This window comes from Sesamum indicum, linkage group LG4 (assembly GCF_000512975.1).
Source record: "Sesamum indicum cultivar Zhongzhi No. 13 linkage group LG4, S_indicum_v1.0, whole genome shotgun sequence".
Lineage (NCBI taxonomy): Eukaryota > Viridiplantae > Streptophyta > Magnoliopsida > Lamiales > Pedaliaceae > Sesamum > Sesamum indicum.
The window spans coordinates 1970772-1992390 of record NC_026148.1 but is presented as its reverse complement, the minus strand read 5'-3'; the positions used below and the strand labels follow the sequence as shown (position 1 = coordinate 1992390).

General features: G+C 44.1%; 2 protein-coding genes across 3 annotated transcripts; one reads left to right on the top strand and one right to left on the bottom strand.

The window, feature by feature from the left end:
* On the top strand, window positions 341-1024 carry LOC105159816. Its single transcript, XM_011077016.1, has one exon. It carries the CDS (start codon window positions 341-343, stop codon window positions 1022-1024), a length of 684 nt encoding a protein of 227 aa, XP_011075318.1.
* Window positions 8795-13630, bottom strand: LOC105159800 (BTB/POZ domain-containing protein At3g19850). 2 transcript variants are annotated; one of them, XM_011076992.2, is made up of 3 exons: window positions 13451-13630; window positions 12207-13340; window positions 8795-9442 (listed from the first exon to the last, which is right to left on the bottom strand). In XM_011076992.2, the coding sequence occupies exons 1-3, from the start codon at window positions 13511-13513 to the stop codon at window positions 8990-8992; spliced, it is 1650 nt and encodes a 549-aa protein (XP_011075294.1). In that variant the 5' UTR covers window positions 13514-13630; the 3' UTR covers window positions 8795-8989. The 2 variants fall into 2 exon arrangements, with proteins under 2 accessions (XP_011075294.1, XP_020548745.1); XM_020693086.1 differs by having other exon boundaries at window positions 12207-13365; window positions 13451-13602.

Sequence of the window (21619 nt, the reverse complement as noted above, 5' to 3'; positions counted from 1 at the left end):
TCAATAATGAGACCTTAGAGGTGCAAGAGTTGAGGATCGATATGTGAGCATCCTCATCCATGGGCTGCAAAAGGGTCCTTTCACGTCTGCTCTCGCACGCGATCCGCCCAGCGACGTCGAACAGCTAATGGCGTTAGCTCAAAAATACATTGATGAAGAGGAGATGAATGCAATGAAAGACTCCGAACGGAGAGAGCGCGACTATGCGCCCAGACGACCTCATGAAAATAGAGAAGGGGGTGGCAGCAAGCAAAAACTGGAGAAATAGAAGGAGCCCAAGTATATCCCGAAATACCATAACTACACTCTGTTGGCCATGTCGCGAGAAAAAGCTTTAATGATGGTGGAAAGTGCGGATGTTTTGAAATGGTCGAGACATACGAGGTACACCCCCTCGAAAAAATTTTCTAACAAGTATTGCAGGTCTCATCGGGAGAGGGGTCACAATACCGAGGAGTGTTTTCAGTTAAAAGATGACGTCGAGAGACTAGTTAGGCAGGGATATTTCCGAGATCGCGTCCCCCGAAATTGCAAAATCAGTGGGAAAGGAAGGAGAAGCAGGTCAAGGAGCCAAGATCGAGATCGGAACCCAGGTCCCTCGAGAACTGAGAGGACCCCGGCCGGCGGGAGCAATGCACCCACAGAGGGAGTAATATACACGATTGCAGGAGGGTCGAGCGCTGGAGACTCGAGTCGAACACGGAAAAGGTGCGCTCGAGAAAGGGAATTCGTGCTGAAGGTGGAGGATGAAGAGGCCATCTCGTTCGATAGTTCTGACAGATTGAAGGATGGCGGGGATCAGAACGACCCTATGGTCGTCAAGTTGGATATCGCGAACTTCACTGTCCACAAGGTGCTGATCGACAGTGGCAGTTCAGCGGACGTCATTTTCAAGAGCGTGGTGGATAAGATGGGGCTAGAGAACGCACGGCTCGAACCCATAAAAACCGCGTTAGTGGGCTTTGGAGGAACCGAAGTGGCCTCACTAGGGACGATCGAGCTACCAGTGTCCATGGGAGAATAGCTGAAAAGAAAGACCTTGTTGGTCAAATTTCTGGTAGTAGACACACACAACGTCATCTTAGGTCGGCCAGGGCTGAACTCATTCCGAGCGGTCATCTCCACGTAGCACATGAAGATGAAGTTCCCCACTGAATACGAGATTAGAGAAGTGTCGTGCGACCAGAAGGAAGCTCGGAAGTGTTACAATTTGTCGTTAAAAGGGGAGCCGAAGCCGAAGAAGCAAAAAACTTGAGGACGCTGAACCCCGACCATACGAGGCCGAGCACTTGAAACCCAGCGAAGAATACAAGGCGATTCAGCTAGTGCCCGAGGAGCCCAGTAAAACGACCCGAATAGGGTCCAGCATGAAAGATGGAGAGATGGCCATGATCGAATTTCTGAGAAAAAATGTTGATATGTTCGCATGGAGCCCATCAGATTTCACAGGGGTCGATCCGGTGGTCATCGTGCATCGACTGAATGTCGACCCGATGGCTCGACCTGTACAACAGAGGAAGAGGTCGTTTGGCAGCAACAAAAACGAAGTCATCAAACAGGAGGTCGAAAAGCTGCTTAAAGCCGGGTACGTATCGGAGGTCCAATACAGTGATTGGCTTTCTAACGTGGTGCTTGTCCCAAAATCTTCTGGGAAGTGGCGCATGTGTGTTGATTTTAGAGACTTGAACAAAGCTTGCCCAAAGGATCCGTACCCACTGCCCCGGATCGACATGATGGTAGACTCGACCATTGGTTTCGAAATCTTCTCAATGATGGATGCTTATCAAGGATATCACCAGATTCGAATGGCTGAAGAGGATAGAGACAAAACCTCATTCGTTACTGAGAAGGGGATTTATTGCTACAACATGATTCCATTCGGACTAAAGAATGCGGGTGTGACCTATCAACGGTTGGTCAATAAGATGTTCGGTGACTTGCTGGGGAAGACCATGGAAGTATACGTTGATGATATGTTGGTCAAGAGCAAGAGGTCGCAGGACCATATCGAGGACCTCGCACAAGCCTTCCGTATTATGAGAACATACGGCATGAAACTGACCCCGGACAAGTGCACTTTCGGAGTAAGAGGAGGGAAATTTCTTGGATACATGGTTAGTGAACGAGGAATTGAGGCAAACCCAGAAAAAATCCAGGCAATAATGAATTTGAGGTCGCCGACTTCGATCAAAGAGGTTCAGAAACTTACTGACAAGATCGCATCAGTGAGTAGGTTCATATCCCGGTCGGCAAATAGAAGTTTACCGTTCTTCAAGATCCTGAGGAAAGCAAAAAACTTTACATGGACCGCGGAATGCGACCAGGCGCTACAGGCGTTGAAAGAATATCTTACCCAGCCCCCCTTGCTCGCAAACCCTAAGGAAGGAGAGATATTGTTTTTGTATCTGGCGGTATCCGAGAATGCGGTTAGCTCCGTATTGGTAAGGGATGAAGGAAATAATCAAAACCCGGTCTACTACGTCAGCAAGATGCTTCAAGGTGTAGAATCCCGGTATTCAGAAATGGAAAGGCTAGCTTTGGCTTTAGTGGTAACGGCTCGAAAACTGCGACCCTACTTCCAGTCGCATAATGTGGTGGTACTAACAAACCAACCCCTCAATAATGCCTTATCTAAATTCGGAGCTGCAATGGACGGAATCCGAGATCGAAAAATCACAGCCCTAGTGCGCGAGCGATCGATCCTTTCGAACAGAGCCGAGGTGCAGGTAGTCTCAGAGACGGGGTCGTGGAAGGACGAAACCGTGAAGTATCTTGAGGACGGTACCCTGCCCAGCGACCCCATTGCTACGAAAAGAGTCAAATTTTGAGCTACCCGATTTACTCTACTAGCCGGCCAGCTTTACAAATGAACGGTGGATAGGCCTCTCTTGAAATGTTTAGACGAGGAGAGAGCCCTTTACGTGATGCGGGAAATCCATGAGGGAAGTTGCGAAAATCACTCGGGTGTGAGATCACTCGCACAAAAAATCATGCGACAGGGATATTTTTGGCCTACTTTAGTCAAAGACTCTAAAGACCTGGTGCGAAAATGCGAGAGCTGCCAAAAATATGCTTTCCTGATACATCAGCCGGCGATCCCGATGGAGCCAATCAAAATAGCGTGTCCGTTCGATCAGTGGGGAATCGATATTGTCGGACCCTTTCCACCCGCCCAAGCTCAAAAGAAATTCATCATCGTGGCGGTTGAGTATTTCTCCAAGTGGGTCAAAGCAGAAGCAGTAGCCAAGATATCTGAGAAGGAAGTCATCAACTTCATCTGGAAGAACATTATTTGCAGATTCGGGATACCTCGAATATTAATATCTGATAATGGCACCCAATTTCAGGGGAGAAAGATTACAGAATGGTGCAAGGAGCTGAAGATCGCACAACACTTCACTGCAGTTGCGAACCCTCAAGCGAACGGAGAAATCGAGGTAACTAACCGGACGATCTTGCAGCACTTGAAGACACGCCTCGAAAACAAGGGATCGTGGGTTGACGAGCTGTCGGGAGTTCTATGGGCTTATCGCACGACCTCGTGATCTACCACGGGTGGGACCCCCTTCTGCTTAGTATACGGAACAGAAGCTATCATTCCAGCAGAAATTGGGGAGGAGTCGCAAAGAATCATGCAGTACGATCCCGAAGCTAACCGAGATGAGCGAAGTTTTGACCTCATGGTGATTGAAGAAAAGAGAGAGGTCGGGTATGCCCGAATTCTGCACCACAAGGGATTGATGATGAAGAGCCATGATCGCAAGATCCGACCACGCCAACTGCAAGTAGGAGATCTCGTATTGAAAAAGGTAGAAGCCTCCAAGCACGTAGGAAAGTTAGAACCGCCATGGGAGGGACCATACAAGGTAACCGAGATCAGAAAGAAGGGTACATACAGGCTGCAAGACATGCAGGGTCGAAACTTGCCACACCCCTGGAATATACAGAACCTGAAGAAGTTCTACGCATGAACAGGAAAGTCGTACTATGGTGCCTTTGAAAGGCCATCAACAAAGAAGATCGAGTCTGGTGCTGTGAAAGGCCATCAACCTGGAGGAGGTCAAATTCTGGAGCCTGTGAAAGGCCATCAACAAAGAGATCGAGTCTGGTGCCTGTGAAGGCCATCAACCTGGAGGAGGTCGAATTCTGGAGCCTGTGAAAGGCCGTCAATCATGTAAAGGTTAGAGAGATCGCATTCAGTATACTGGATATAGTCATCACTGGATATAGCATCAACTGTAATTTCCTCGGAACAATTTATAAATCTGCGTACATTTTTATTGCTTATCTTCGTACGTGCACACTTTCATGTCCTTGTCGTTATCTACTAAGCAAAGTAAGCCAATCGTGCGATCTGAAAAAGACGCATCCAATTAAACGCGAACTGAGAAAGACGCGTCCAATCGTGCGATCTGAAAAAGACGCATTCAATTAAACGCGAACTGAAAAAGACGCGTCCAATCGTGCGATCTGAAAAAGATGTGTTCAAATTCTACGATCTAAAAAGACAACCTAAATGTGCAATCTGAAAAAGATGTACTTCACACGCCAACTAAAATAACAATCGAAAGAAGACAAGTTTTGTGCGATCCAGAAGACACGCAATCTTTGAACGAACGGAGGCATTCAGTAAATAAAAAGAGAAGCAAAGTACACAAGCTGCCAAAAATCAATCTTTCCATTAATCGAGTGTCATTTACAAGGCGATCATAAACCTACACCCCAATGTCCTATTCTCAAAAGAATTACATTTCCGAGAAACGGTCTATAGGATTTACAGTTCGAGAGTGATCAGGTCAGAATCCTATTACAAAAATGGGGAGATTAGGACAAGTCACGCATTAGCCTCCGCTTCCAGCTCGTCTCTCAAGGCCATAAACTCATCATCCTTCAGGTCAGGATCAGCAGGATAACGTTGGAGGTCGCCATCAAGCGCGATGCTCAGTTGACCGCGATCGAAAGATTCTTGAAGTCCGCCAAACTTTGTGATCTGATACAGGAAGGTCTCATAACCCTTGGCGTATGAATTCGCGGACTTGAGCTCAAGGGTAGTCGTGAAAGTATCCGTCTTCAGAAAGTCACGAACTGCAGACATCCTGGAGTTGGCCAAGACTTGCTGATGTTCTTCGATAGGAATTCGACCAGCTTGGCCTTCTTCCACTCCATGCTTGTGGCCTTCTTCACGTCCAGCTTCGAACGCTTCCCTCTTAGCCTCCGCCAAAGCCACCTCCTTCTCAGAGAGAAGAACCTCCCTCTCCTTCCTGGCAGCATCGAGCTCGGCCTCTAAGCTCGTGACTTTCTCACCAAGGACCAGCATACTATCTGCATAATTGAGGTCCGCCTCGTCTCGCTCTGCCAGTTGAGCCTTGAGATTTTGCACCTTCTGGTCTGTTTGAATGAAACTCCTTCGATAGTGGGTGCACTTCAGAGTGAGACTCCAGAGGAAGGTCATGGCCTGCAAGGTCGAGAAAAGCCAGTAAGAAAGCAGGACGAAGAGATAGACAATCAGTCAAGAGAATACCTGAATCAGGGAATGAGCCCCGAACTCTTCGAGCCGAATGGGGTTGTTAGCCACCAGCGAACCTTGATCGCGAACGGAGATGATGGAATCATAAAGATCGAAAGTATCATTCCCTACTTCGCTATAGAGAGCCGAACTAGACATGCTATCCTATTTTGGGAGGCGGTTGGTTACCTCGAAGGGCCGCCCTGCTCTCCTTCCAACATGCCGCGAGCTGGACTACCCTCAAAAATTTGTCCCGATCGTCATTTTCGCCAGTCTTCTCCGCAGCTTCCCTAGCCATCCTGCTCAACACGTTCGAGCTATGCGGTTTGGATTGGGGAAGGTTAGAGGTTTCTGCAGGCGCCTTCCCTTTGCCCTTATCACTTGGCCCTTGCTTGGCCTTATCTGCCGGACCCCGTTTGGGTGAGGATCGCTTCCTCTTTTCGGGTCGCTCCTTAGTGGGAGGACCTCGCCTTTCCTGCTCGACCCCCTGGTCGCCACTGACTTCGTCCAGGTTTAATTCTAACTCCGAAGAGTTGTAGCCGTGGTGACCTCCAGGAGCGGAAGGCGTTTCCTCACTATCGACCAGGATGGGTTGCTGGCCGACGGGGCTCACAAATACAAGAGCCTTCGAAGGAACTGGGGCGGGCAAACTAGAAGGGGGATCAGATGAAGCTGCGACCTCTTTCCCCTTCCTCAATTTATTTTGGGCCGCTATCATCCGCATAGCATTGCGCGAACTCATGATTAGATTATCTGCAAAAATTAGAGAAGTCAGTACATGCGAGCACACCAACAACAGAATGAATGGGACCGGAAGAGAAAAATCACCTAAGGACTCTTAGATATGGAGGGACGCTGGAGAGAGCCCAGATAGTTGCAAAACCTTCTCAGTGAGAAGCTTCTTGGGGTCGTACTTATAAGCCGTTAGGCTCCTTATCTGATCGCCCTCCAGCCCTCCTCCACTTGTTTTCGGGATGGGTTTATACAAGGTCCATTCATTTTTAAAAGGCCAGACACCTCTAGGAGATCGAATAAAAATAAAGCGATCTAACCAGACCCCTACATTCGACTTCAGGGCGCTCAAGTATCCACAGTCGGGCTTGGCCGAAAGATAGAAAAAACCTCTACTACCGGATCATTTCGAGGTGGTGAAAGAGTACAAACTCCAAAAGTTATCAAAACTGGGTTCTATACCTAGGAATTGCATTATTACAACAAAAAGAACGATATGAGAAATTGAATTGGGGGAAAGTTGCATAGGGCACAACCCCAGTTTATTCAAAATCGAGGCTATAGGGGGAGCCAAAGGGAATCGCAGCCTAGCATCGAGGTATTTGATAGAAAAAGCACTAAAACCCTCGGGGGGACGATGCATGCGATCAAAACTGGCAGGGATGATAATTTCATAACAGGAGGGTATATGATGTTTTTCTCTAATCTTGAGAATGAGAGTCCTAACTTTGCTGAATACAGCTTCCCAAGGGTTTTTAGCGAGCCTATCTTGGAATTTCGCGAGAGTCTAGGGGCCGGCATGTTCATCGGTGAGTTTTGAAATCGGAAACTTTTTGTTCCTCTTTGGAGAGGTAGAAAAAGACTCATGAGAAGACCCAGACACGGACCTAGATGCGGACTCTGACGCAGACCCAGACACAGACTTAGAGGTAGACTCGGACGCAGACTCAGAATGGGTCGCATGAGACCCTGAGCCAGGTCGCGACTTAGAATTCGAACTAGAGCTAGAGGGCATCGTACCTTAAAACAGGATGGCTCTGGAAGCTGCAGATCGAATGCGAACTTCAAGTCGTGAGTGCAGGTCGCTGGAAGTCTATATATGGGGCAGGCGTGAGAGTTTGAATGACCGGTATATTTAAAGGAAGACCCCTCTTGAAATACGCACCGCAGATCAACCGCCGAGATGCCGACACGTGTCCGCCTGGGTAACCGATCGACGATGCGACTGTTCGGCTTCTTCAAAGGCAACAGTCATGCACTTTGAAAAAGTGGGGGAGTAATGATGGGTATACACTTGTAACCCTGTAATAAGACCAGATTACCCTTCATTAAGGGCATTGAAGTCATTTCGCGATCAGGTTCCGCGCCTCTTGTAACGGGCGGGTCGCGGAGGACCCGACCCGGATCGCACAAACCGACTAAAGACCCGGACAATGGAAGCCGTTCGATCAGAACATGAGCCAGTAGGATAAGGCCACGTGGCCTAATACTTGATATCTCAGCTGTGCTCTATAAATAGACCCCGATGCGCCATTATTGAGGTAATTGTTGCACATTTATTGAGTTAGAACTTTAAGATCGCATACAATCCTCTCGATAAACCTAACTTACGCGTCGGAGGGTCATTGTCGGGGACGTGCCCGACGAGCTCACGGTTCGTGTTTTATTCTCAGGGAACCCGAAATCTGATCTAGAAAGAATTGGTCTATCTGCAGTGAGATCGTCTTAGGAGATCGCTAATTTCGACCCGGATCAGGGAGAATGAGAAAATGAGGAAACCTAATTCCCCCCTCCCCCCCCCCAACCAATTTTCCCTCTTCAGCAGTCATGCGCATTGTACATGCCAAAATCCATTAATTTTGACGGTAAAGCTAACGGTAGGATCAAAAGTGCTGAAAAGATTAAAGTTTGAGAACTAATATTGCAACCTTAAATTGTTCGAAGATTAAAATCGAATAAGTCACGATATCGGAGAATGAAAAGTGCATTTATCCCGATCTAAATGTTGTTACGGAACTTTTAATCGTTGAAAACCGATCCACTTTTTGCAATGGTTTTGCAGTATAGTGTGAAGAATTGGTGAATAATGTGAAATGGTGTCTGGTTTATGTGTTCCTAGCGCGCGAGAGAGATAGAGAGTGATGGTGGTGCACGAGGAGGTAGGCGGATTAGTATTTAGGGAGGGGGAGGAACTGGAAAGGAAATTAGGATTTGGAGAGGAGGAGGTAAAATGGTATTGGATGCCACATCGCCATTTTGTAAAGCCATGTCATGAAAGTTGTAGTCAATTATAAATCTTCCCCTAATTTAAAATCGGCACGTGAGGAACAGGTGTTGATCTCCGGTCAATTGAAAAAAAATTCGATGAGAGATGTCCTAAAATCGCGCAAATCAAAAATTGGTCGGATCTTTTTGCAATCCCATATTATTAAAGGATTAAAATAAAAAATGAGTATGACTAAAAAACCAAGAATATCTTTAATTTGAAGAATAATGATAGACGTATCATTACATTACTGTACACCAAGTCACGATCCCTCGATAAAAGTTCCTAGGTTATTGTGAACATGAATAGCTTGTATTATGATTTGAAATTGCATCCATAAACATTTACAAACAAAAATAAAATCAAAATCCATTCATCTGGATATGAACAAGTCCTTTTTCTCTCTTCTTTTTTTTTTTTTTTTTTGAGAAAATCAACAAAATAACAAATCAAAAGCAACAAAGTATGTGTAAGAAGAAGATTGATCAACACAATCTAGGCAAAGGTCTTGTATGTTGAGGGGTGAGCTTCACCATTCTTGCCATTTGACCTTTCATTTCTCTGCACACTTTCTCCAGCTCCACCACCCTCCACTGCATCCTCTCCAAGTTTACTTTAACATCTTCCTTGTCGTCGGATGAGCTCTCCATTTCCAAGTTACTAGTGTTGTCATTGTTTTCGTACAACACCATCTGGTAATTACTATTATTACTGTTATTTATGCACTTATAACTGTTGCTGCTAAGGCTTGAATGATCGTCGCTCACAAACTCCGCCGTTTGTATGATGGAATGCTGAGAAGCCAGCGCTTGAACCGCAATTCTTGGAGGTATTCGAGGGTTCTTTGCTAGGTCTTTGCAGGCTTCCAGGCTCAGCTTTTCGTAATTTAGGCATCTACACAATCTGGATCTTTCCTCTAAGGAAAGACATGGATGAGACTGCAATAGGACCAACACATACTTCTAAATTGAGTAGCATAAAAAAGACACTATAAAGGAATGGGAAAAATCCAATTAACCTAGTGTGATATTACAAATGAACAAGTTATCATTTATAAAAAAATTAAAGATAAATTGTCATCCAAATTATGTCATTTTTTACACTTCTTACTGAAACTTTTTTTGTATCAACTTACCATCTCAACTTTGTGAAATTTACACTTTATCATATGTGATCGTCTTTTTTGTTGATATTTTTGCCAGAAAAATATCACATGTTTTGCATATGTGAGAAATATCACATCATATAACCTTTTAGATATCACAGAATATAACCTTTTAGATATCACATATACACCGAATAAGATGTTTTTCAGACAAAAGCTTTGATTGAAAAACAGTTATAAATAGCAAAGTGTAAAATTCTGTAAGCTGATACAAAGAAAAAATTTAGATGCCAATAGTGAAAATAATCATAGTTCAGATGATATAATATAATTAATCCAAAACAATTAGTAATTTACATCCTGTATTTTTTAAAATTAGTAATTTACCCCTCTGCGTGTTTTAAAATGAAACTATATACCTCTCTGTCTGGTAAATGATTTTTTTATAGAAAACAAATTACACTATATTTTTATACAAGAGATAATTTATTTATTTATAATATTACATGAATTAAATTACATTAAATCATAAAATAAAACTCAATTTTGAAAAATTACATTTTATTCATAGGTCCTTTTACACTAGGCCCGAAATCAAGAAATGTTTTATATAATTATCCAATCAATCACAATCATACATACAAATCATTAAATATAGAAGACAAAAACCTCTTATTGTCTTTATCTGTGGAAAGACAGGGCAAGTTTATGTGTCGTTTACCTTATACCTATCCCTCACGGCATACTAATTAAGTTTCAAGTATCTAAATAAACAATTACACAATACACACACATATATATATATATATATATATATTAATGAGCAAGAACATAGACTATGAAACCGCGTTCAAGTCCCGTGACATTATAATTATTCTATCTCATAATTGAAATAATTCCTTCTTTGTCCATCCAAAGGATTAGTTGCTATTATTCAATTAAAAAGGGGACAAATGCAAGCTACCCTTGTGATATCGTCAATAAGCAAACTACCCTCTTATCAAAAAATAAATAGTGATTTACCTTCCTATATTTTTTAAAATATAACAATTTACCCCCTATAATTTTTAAAATGAAGCAATTTACCTCCCTATATAAGGAGGTAAATTTGTTTCATTTTAAAAAATACAAAGGGATAAATTACTATATTTTTTTTCATAAGAGGGTAATATGCTCATTTTCAATATGATCTTGGAGTAAATTGCTATTCAGGTTTTTGCTTGGAAGCACAAGCACTCAATTGTGGAGGGGTACTTTATTAACTTCTTGTTACTTTATAATTAGACCAGGACACGACTAATCGAATATTATGGCTCTTGGTTTGTATAGATAATGACAATTAGTACCTGTCGGAAAAATTGGTAGGATTCATAGGAAAATTATAAAGCACAAGACACAAGAAGAAAGGACAAATGCAGTGCAAGACAATACATGCTGGCAGAGAATAATTAGCACTGTTTTAGGCATCATGAATTGCCAATTCCCTCCACTAAATGAAAGCTAATTAGTGCTTAATTATTGTTAATTAAGAAATTAAGGTATCTTTAAATTCTTTCTGACTTCAAATGTGACAGATTTATGGGAATCTTGGAAATATTGAAAATGGAGCAAAATCCAAAAGTCAAGAAACAGGTCTTCTCAAGTTGTCTTCTGTATCATTTTATGTATTTGTCTTTGCCCCGGGGGGCCCCAACCCCCACACACCATCCCACACCATAAGTACGTTATCTCCTCCATACCCTCAGTAGAAGATGGTATTAATAGGAAATAGAAAAGATGAAAGGAAAATGTTGTAAGAAGGAAAATATTAAACTTGATGGTTAAAACAATGCTTAAAATATTTTTGATTCTCTATTTTTGGTAGTTGGAAATTTTTATTTTGTTTTTTAAGAGTTGTAAAATAGTTCTTTTATTTTATGATATTTCACGATTTTGGTCATTTTTTAATGATGAATTTTGCAAAATTTGTGAGAATAAATTATGTGTCACTCGCGATTTTGATACTTTTATTCTTTATCTTTCTAAGGGTTAAAATAGTCTTATAATTTTTTGATATTTCGTAATATTGATGTTTTCAGTGCCGAATTTTGCAAAAGTTATCGGAATAAATCATGTGCCCATTATTTTTTTTTTTATAATTTTTCGTCCATATTGACAAAAGTAAACCAATTAGAAAAAAAACCCCAATTTAAACAAAATCACATGAGGCGCATATGATTTATTACTGTGAATTTTGCAAAATTCGCAAAAATATTTTTAAGCCAATAAAAGAATTATTGAAGAAATAGGGTTAAATGCAAATCCTCTTAAAATAGCAAAAATCTCCTTTTCTTTTAAAAAAAGGTTATAGCAATCTTGTAATGTAGGAAAAGCAGTGAAGTTTTTTTCAAGTTAAACTTTTGAAAGAAGGATAGTGTGACCTCCTAATGCAGGAAGCAGAGAGGTTGTTTTCAAAAGTTCATGATTATTATTTTTTTTTCAATGAAATTTTCTACACCATTACTATATATTTTCACATAGAGAAAAATGCAATTAACCTGGGAGAAATTTGATAAACAAAGTGAGAAAGAAAAAAAATAGTGAAGAAATGTGATCACCTGAAGATAGATGTCAATTGCTCTATAGACTTGATCAAATGAATCTCTTGCACAATCAGGCAAACTCTCTGCAACTCCAAGAAACTTTGAGATCTTGAGGTTCGGATCAGGTCCAATCTCCCCCAGATACATGTCAATCAATTCCCCAACCTTTTTCATCTTCTCCAATGACACCTTATCATAGTAATGAACGAATAATCTGATCAATCTCACAACAAGATTCACATCATAAACCCCTCCATTCCCTCCAGACACCAGCAAATCATCCAGGGTTGCCTGATCAAGCATCCCTCCTATCAGCCTCTCCAACGCTGCCCGCCCCTCTCGGCTCAGCCCGAAACCGGAAACAATTCTCAGCACCCAGAACAACCCCCGGCAGGAAAATGCAGTTTTCCCCATCAACACGACCCCGTGAACTGCAGTGTCTGCTAATCCTCGGTAATCGGTCGATGCGTACCTTATGCTGCCGCCGTTGGAATGTAGTGCGGTTTTGAGATAATGCAGGAGAAATCTTGTGAGGACTAAATTGTTGTTATGACTCCCATAAGACCCTAATGCCCTGAGGAAATGCTCTATAATCTTCGGACTCAAAACAGTCAAGTCTTGGAACCACCAGGCCCAAGCTTTTCTTGATGTGGAGCCATTGCATATTGTTGGTGAGTTTAAACTGCGTGCTGTTTCGGGAGAGGAAGACGAAGAAGATGAGGAGAAAGAGAGTAAGCTGACATCGGAATTCTGTGCAATCTTGGCAAGAAGAGAGGACAAGAGCTTCTGAATGAGGCCACGGGATTCTGCATAAGAGAAGAAGGGGTCACAGTTCTTGAGGCAGGTGATAATTTCATTCCAGGACCAGTAGAAAACCCCGTCAAGAAACTCTTCGGTTTGATGCAAGAGATTGACGAGGGATGCCTTCTCAGACATTCCAAGAAACACCGAGCAGCAGTGGAGGAGGGAAACGTTTTCCACTGTAATGGAAATGGTGCCGTTGTTGTAACAGAATCTTGAAATCAGTTCAAACCCATCAGCGCCGCCTGGAAAATCATCAATCTCAATCCCCGACCTCCTGATCTGAGTTCTTCGCTTTTCTTGCTTGATTATCTTCCTCAACTTCCACGAATACTTTGACAGGATTTTCTGCAGCCCAGAAACCAAGAATGAGCTGATGAAACAAAATTGTTTGAATTGAAAACCGGTTTCTTGGAGGGATAGATAGATACATAGATGGAAGACAGTATTATCATTACCTCGGAGAGGAAGAATGTGTGTTGGCCATTGATGTGAATTTGCAGATCGCAGAGTTCTGACATTGTGGGCTTCTTTGCATTGAATGAACTAGTGGTTTACGAGCAGTAAAAGGTGAAGTATATCCGTGAAAAGATTTCTGTGCAGCATTACGAGTGAGTTAGCGGGGGTGGGGTGGGGGGGAATAAATATAGAAATGGGTGATGCTGCAGCTATATATGACAATGACAAATTATAGAAATTGTTTTCTTCTGGCCCTACTGCTTTTTCTAGTACTCCAGCTTTTGCAAATCAGTCCTTCGAGAAACTTTTTCTGCAAAGCAAGTGAACGAATTGCCATATAAGCTCAGCGCGACAACAAATACTAACCTTAATTAGATGGAAAGTGCTTCTTCTCAAAGTTTTTTATTCAACAACGTGAAAAGGGATTTTTTTCTCTCCTAAGAGTCTTCTCCCTCGACTAAGTGGTTTCCTCCCCTTGGATTAGGGTTTTCGCCGGCGCCCATTCATCGCTTGGACATCGGATGACACCATCATCGTAACTGCTTCTCTTTCAATGCTGATTAAAATGCTCGTCTCCCTTGCTTTTGCCTCTCTCTCTCTCTCTCTCTCTAATCTTGCCCTTTTGTCTGAATTTTTTCTTTTCTTGTGCTTAGACCCCTGCCCATTTTATCGTTCTTTCTTCTGCTGATTTTTCATCTTATATGTTATATCCCTTTTGGTAGTGCTATTGTCCCCTCAATCTTCCCTCTTAACCTTGTTCTCCTTGTGGTGTTGTTGTAGGTCACTGCAAACTTGTACCCCACGCTTGGAATCTTGCACCTGGCTGGATATCATCCGATGGAATCTGCAGTGGATAAAATGGGTAATGATCCGGGTCGAATTCGGCGATCTCGAGAAATGATCTCAACATAGATGGTTAACTCTTCCAAGATCAGATTTTGGGGTCCCTGAAAATAAGACAAGAAAATGAGCTAGTCGGGCACGTCCCTGACAATGACCCTCCGACGCTCAAGTTAGATTGATCGAGAGAAAAGTGTGCGATCACAAGGTTCGATCTCAATAAATGCAGAACAGTTACCTTTAATGACGGCGTTTCGGGTCTATATATAAGGTTCAGTAGGGTAGCACTGACCAGCCACGTGGTTTCATCCTACTGGCCCGCGTCTATGATCAGACAGCTATAATTGTCCGGATCTTCGAGGGCAGACGGATCCGGGTCAAGTCCTTGCGACCCGTCTGATGGAAGAGACACGGATCCTTGCTTAAATGACTATAATGCCCTTAATGAAGGGCATTCTTAGCATTTTCCTTGTATCTCCTCTTAATCACACATCATTACTCCAGCACTTATCAAAAAGTGAAAATATCACTTTTGGAGAAGTTCATCGGTCGCGTCCGTCGATCTCGCCAGCTGCGTGTACATGTGTCGTCATCTCGTGGGTCCTTCTGCAACGCGCTTTCCCAGAAGGTAGGGCTTATAAATACCCCCCTCATTCAAACATTCTTCTCTACCCCACATACGAGCTTTTAGCGACCAGCACTACTAACTCCAAGTTCGCATTCGACCTAGAGCTTCCAGAGCCATCCTGTTCTAAGGTACGATGGCTTTTAGCTCTTCTTCGAATTTCGGTTCGATCTCCGGCTCTGGGTCGTCTGCGACCCCTTCTGGGTCCGCACATAGTTCTTTCTCTACCTCTCCTAAGAGGAATAAAAAATTCAAAATATCCCAGAATCCTTCTGATAAACAAGCTGGGCCTTCTACCCTTGAGAAATTCCAAGATAAGCTTGCTAGGAATCCCTGGGAGGGGGTAGTCAGTAGCGTTAGGACTCCCATTCAAAAGATTAGGGAAAAATATTTCATACCCCCTGAGTACGAGATCATTATTCCTAGGGCTTTCGACCGTATGCATCGTTCCCTCCCTCCCCGATTTTTGCGCCTTTTCTATCAAACATTTTTATGCCGGGCTGAGGTTTCCTTTAGCTCCTCCTCTGGCCGCAATTTTGAATAAATTGGAGTTGTGCCCTATGCACCTCTCTCCCAATTCCATTTCTCATATTGTTCTCTTCATCATAATAATGCAATATTTAGATGTAGAACCCAGTTTTGATAACTTTTGGAGTTTGTACTCTTTCACTACCCCCCCCCCCCCCCCCCCGATTTTTGTGCCTTTTCAATCAAGCATTTCGATGCCGGGCTGAGGTCCCTTTAGCTCCTCCTCTAGTCGCAATTTTGAATAAATTGGAGTTGTGTCCTATGCAACTCTCCCCCAATTCCATTTCTCATATTGTTCTTTTTATCGTAATAATGCAATATTTAGACATAGAACCCAATTTTGATAACTTTTGGAGTCTGTACTCTTTCACCACTTCCACACGATCCGGCAATAGGGGTTTCTTCTACCTCTCTGCTAAACCCGACTGTAGATATTTAGATACTTTAAAGTCAAACGTAGGGGCTTGGTTAGATCATTACATTTTTGTTCGACCTCCTAGGGCTTGGCCCTTTAACAAGGAATGGAGTAAGTATAAACCTGTTCCCAGGATGAGTGGAGGGGGGCTGGAGGGCGATCAAATAAATAGAATAACAGCTTTTAAATACGACACCAAGAAGCTTCTCATTGAGAAGGTTTTGCGACTGTCTGGACTGTCTCCAGCGCCCCTCCACATTGATGAGTCTTTAGGTGATCTCTTTTTCTCATTATCGTTCATTCCTTTTTGTCTGTTCGAGTTCGCTAACCTCCCTCCATCTTGCAGATAGCTTGATCATGAGTTCTCGCAACACTATGCGACTGAAGGCGGCTACGAATAAGTTGAGGAAGGGAAAACAGGTCGTTGATCCTGCGGATCTCCCTTCAAGCTCGCCTATCCCTGCTCCCTCGCGTGCCCCTGTACCTGCGAGCTCTGCTAACCAGCAACCCATCCTAGTCGACAGTGAAGAAACTCCATCCGCCCCTGTTGATCATCATGGCTATAACTCCTCGGAGTTAGAACTGAATTTAGACGATGTGAGTGGTAACCAGGGTGCTGAACCAGAGAGATGCGATCCCGACAGCGGGGACCGTTCTAAAAAAAGGAAGCGATCTTCACACAAGCACGGGCAGGGGGACGAGGCCAAGGAGAGCCAGTGGAACCTTCTGGCTCTTCAAAGTCCAAGCCCCACCATTCGAAATCACTACGCAAGATGGCCCTGGAAGTTGCAGAGAAGACCAGCCAGGTCGAGGAGCGAGACCGATTTCTGAGGTTAGCTCAGCTCACTTCGCGCTGGGAGGATAACAAAGAAGCCTTGAGAGGCGATCAGTCTCAAGGAGACCGAGCGTCTCCGAGGTGGGATAGCTCTTCCAGCTCGATGCTCTTCTCAGAGGCGGGGGGTGAATCTTTCGACCTTTATAACTCCTTCACCTCGCTTCGCGACCAAAGCTCCTTGTTAATGAACAACCCCATCCAGATCGGGGAATATGGGGTCCATGCTCAGCTACAGGTATTCTCCTATTTTATTGATCGTTGTCTCAATGTCTGTTTTCTAACTAGCTTCATTCAACATTGCAGGCATTAACCTTCTTCCGGAGCTTATCTCTGAAGTGCACCAACTACCGAAGAAGTTTCATAATATCGGATCAGAAGGTGCAGGATCTCAAGGCCCAATTGGCAGAGCGAGATAGACTAGATCTCAAGCACGCAGACGAAATGCTGATTCTGGCCGAGAAGGTCAAGAGCTTGGAGGGCCAACTCGCAGAAGCTGAGAAGGCTAAGGAGGTCGCTCTCGCTGAAGGGACGAAGGAAGGGTTCGACGCTGGGAGGGAGGTCGGCCTCGTTGAAGGTCATAAGCAGGGATTAGAGGAAGTCCAAGCTGGTCGTATCACCATTGAAGAACATCATAAAATCATGGCCGACTCTAGGATGTCCACTGTTCGTGATTTTTTGAAGACTAATACATTCACGACTGCTCTTGAAATCAAATCTGTTGATTCCTTCGCCAAGGGTTATAAGACCTGCGAGGCCCAAATTGAGAAGCTTGGTGGATTTCAAGAGTCCTTCGATCGCAGTCAACTGGACATCACGCTCGATGGCGAACTCCAGCCCTACCTTGCTGAGCCTGATCTCAAGGATGACGAGTTCGCTGCCTTGCTAGAAGAGCTAGAAGCTGAGGCTGATGCTTGATGCGATATGGCCTCAAACTTTTGTAATAGGGCTTGATGCTTGACTTCTTTTTGCTGATACTGGTTAACAATTCACTTGACTTGTAATTTTCTTTTTGGATATTCGATGCTGATGTTGAAGGGCACGAATTTTTGGTATTGCCCTGCAAATGATGCTTTATCAATGGAAAGACACAATCTTTTGGCAGCTCGCATATTTGCTTCTTTCTATCTCCGTTTATTGAATGCTTCCCTTTTATCCCAAGATTGCATCTATTTTCATATCACATAATATTGGTCTTTTTCAGATCGCTCTTTAGGCCGCGTCTTTCTCAGATCGCCGTTTTATTGAACGCGTCTTTTTCAGCTTGCGTGTAGTGGAGTGCCTCTTTTTCAGTTGGCACAGATAATGCGTGTTTTTCAGATCGTAGTTTAGGCTGCGTCTTTTTCAGATTGCAGTTCTGTTGAACGCATCTTTTTTAGTTCGCGTGTAGTTGAGTGCCTCTTTTTCAGTTGGCATAAAGGATGCGTCTTTTTCAGATCGCACGAGTTGAATGCGTCTTTTGCAGTTCGCGTGTAGTTGAGTGCCTCTTTTTCAGTTGGCACAAAGGATGCGTCTTTTTCAGATCGCACGAGTTGAACGCGTCTTTTGCAGTTCACGTGTAGTACTTCGAAGAATTTAATAGCAGACAAAAGGCAAAGCATAAAATGCATGCAACTTTTGAATCAATGTAGTATGAAAAGACAAATTGATTTCTTAAGATTGCTCCAGAGAAATTATAGCTCATACAAATTTTAATGACTGTTTTCCAATACAGAAAAAATTCGATTGATGACCTTGATGTGAATTTTCAAACTCACAAATGACTCCTCGAATGCAATACTCAGTCGGCGGCCTTTCACAGGCTCCTTAAATGCGACCTCATCGTAGTTGATGACTTTTCACAGGCTCCTTAAATGCGACCTCGTCGTAGTTGATTACCTTTCACAGGCTCCCGGTGGTGCGATCTCGTCGCAGTTGATGGCCTTTCATAGGCTCCCAGTGGTGCGATCTCGTCGCAGTTGATGGCCTTTCACAGACTCCTAGTTCGAACTCCCGAGCTTATTCATAAAACTTCTTCAAATTCTGTATGTTCCAAGGGCGTGGCAGATTTCGTCCCTGCATATCTTGCAGTCTATACGTCCCTTTTTTCTTGATCTCAGTCACCTTATACGGCCCCTCCCATGGTGGTTCCAGCTTACCCACATGTTTAGAGGCTTCTACCTTTTTCAACATGAGATCTCCCACCTAAAGCTGCCGTGGTTGAATTTTCCGATCGTGGCTTTTCATTATCAGTCCCTTGTGGTCCAGGATCCTAGCATACGCTGCATCTCTCTTCTCTTTGATCACTGTGAGGTCAAAGCTTTGCTCGTGCTGGTTAGTTTCAGGGTTGTACATTGCGACCCTTTGAGACTCCTCGCCAATCTCTGCCGGGATAATAGCCTCTGTTCCGTACACTAGGCAGAAAGGAGTCTCGCCCGTAGCAGGCCGCGGTGTCGTCCGATAAGCCCATAGTACTCCAGGCAGCTCATCAACCCACGATCATTTATTTTCCAGCCGTGTTTTCAAGTGCTGCAGGATTGCTCTGTTAGTTACCTCCGTTTGCCCATTGGCTTACGGGTTCGCGACTGCTGTGAAATGCTGCGCAATCTTGAGCTCCTTGCACCATTCTGTGATTTTTCTTCCTTGAAATTGAGTACTATTGTCAGAGATTAGAATCCTTGGCAAACCAAACCTGCAGATGATGTTTTTCCAGATGAAGTTGATAACTTCTTTTTCAGATATTTTGGCGACAGCCTCTGCTTCGACCCACTTGGTGAAGTATTCCACTGCTACGATGATGAATTTCTTTTGAGCCTGTGCCGGGGGGAAGGGTCCGACAATGTCAATCCCCCACTGGTCGAATGGGCAGGCTATCTTGATCGGCTCTATCGGGGTCGCAGGTTGGTGTATCAGGGACGCGTATTTCTGGCAGCTTTCGCACTTCTTCACCAGCTCTTTGGAATCTTTTGCTAACGTGGGCTAGTAGAATCCCTGTAGAATTATCTTCTGAGCCAACGACCTCGCACCTGAGTGATTACCACAGCTTCCCTCATGGATTTCACGCATCACATATAAAGCTCTTTCTTCGTCTAGGAATTTTAGGAGGGGCCCATCCACTGTTCATTTGTAAAGCTGACCTGATAGCATGGTGAATCGGGTGGCTCAGAACTTGACTCTTTTTGCAGCAATGGGATCGGCAGGCAGGGTGCCGTCCTCGAGGTACTTGACAATTTCATCTTTCCATGACTCAGCTTCAGCGACCATCTGTACCTCTGCTCTGTTAGCGAGAATTGATCGCTCACGGACCAAGGCTATGATCTTGCAATCTCTGATTTCGTCTATCGCAACTCCAAATTTTGATAAGGCGTCTGCCTTGTCGTTTTCTGTTCTAGGAACCTGCAAAATTGAGCATTTGTCAAATTTATCCATCTATTGTTTTACAATCTCTTTGTAAGACATTATCGTTTTTTCCCTTGTCTCATAAGTCCCTTCAATTTGTAGGGCGATCAACTGGGAATCTGTGAAAACCTCTAAATCTTTTGCTCCAGCCTCGTGTGCGAGCTCTGGTCCGAGTATGAGTGCCTCGTACTCCGCCTCGTTATTGGTCACTAGAAAACATAGGCGAGCTGCTACCTCGATCTCGACTCCCTTTGGCCCCTGAATCAGTATACCTTCTCCTCCATTATTAGCGTTCGAAGCACCATCCACGTGTAGCATCCATTTCAAGATCTGCTCTTCGGCGACCGGAGGTGATTTGGGATCGCTAGAGAGCTCCATCACGAAGTCTGCCAAAACTTGTGCCTTCTGCGCGATCCTAAGCTGATAATCTACATCATGCTGTCCCAATTCTACTGCCCATTTGATCAGCCTGCCTGAGGCTTCGGGTCGTGACATCACATGTTTGAGGGGATGGTTCGTTAATATCACCTTATGCGACTGAAAGTATGGTCGTAACTTTCGAGTGGTGATAACCAATGCGAGTGCCAACTTTTCTATCTCTGTGTACCTCAATTCCGCGCCTTGGAGCATCTTACTTACGTAGTAAATCGGATTCTGCTGGCCTCCTTCTTCTCTCACCAGCACAGAGCTAACAGCATTCTCAGATACGCCTAGGTATAGGAACAGTGTCTCTCCGTCTTTCGGATTTGCGAGCAAAGGGGGCTTCGTCAGGTACTCTCTCAGTTCTTGTAACGCCTTTTTCGCATTCTTCGCCCCATTCGAAGTTCTTGGGTTTCCGCAGGACCTTGAAGAAAAGAAGGCTCCTGTCTGCCGATTGCGAGATGAACCCACTTAGCGAGGCGATCTTTCCTGTCAGTTTTTGCACTTCCTTGATCGTGGTTGGTGATCGCAAGTTTATGATAGCTTGGATCTTCTCTGGATTAGCTTCGATCCCCCGCTCGCTGACCATATATCCCAAAAATTTTCCTCTGCCTACTCCAAAGGTGCATTTGTCTGGGTTCAGTTTCATTCCATAGGACCTCATGATACCGAACGCCTGCGCGAGATCTGCGAGGTGGTCCTGCGACCTCTTGCTTTTGACGAGCATGTCATCGACATAAACCTCCATTATCTTTCCGAGCAGGTCGCCGAACATCTTGCTCACCAACCGCTGGTATGTTGCTCCTGCATTCTTCAAACCGAAAGGCGTCATATTATAACAATAAATCCCCTTTTCAGTAATTAAAGAGATCTTATCTCTGTCCTCTTCCGCCATATAGATCTGGTGATACCCTTGGTAGGCGTCCATCATTGAGAACATTTCGAACCCGGCTGTGGAATCCACCATGATGTCGATTCTGGGCAATGGGTACGGGTCCTTCGGGCAGGCCTTGTTCAAGTCTGTAAAGTCCACACACATCCGCCATTTCCTGAAGGATTTGGAAGCAAGCACGACGTTAGAAAGCCAATCAGTGTATTGAATTTCTGATACGTACCCGGCTTTAAGCAGT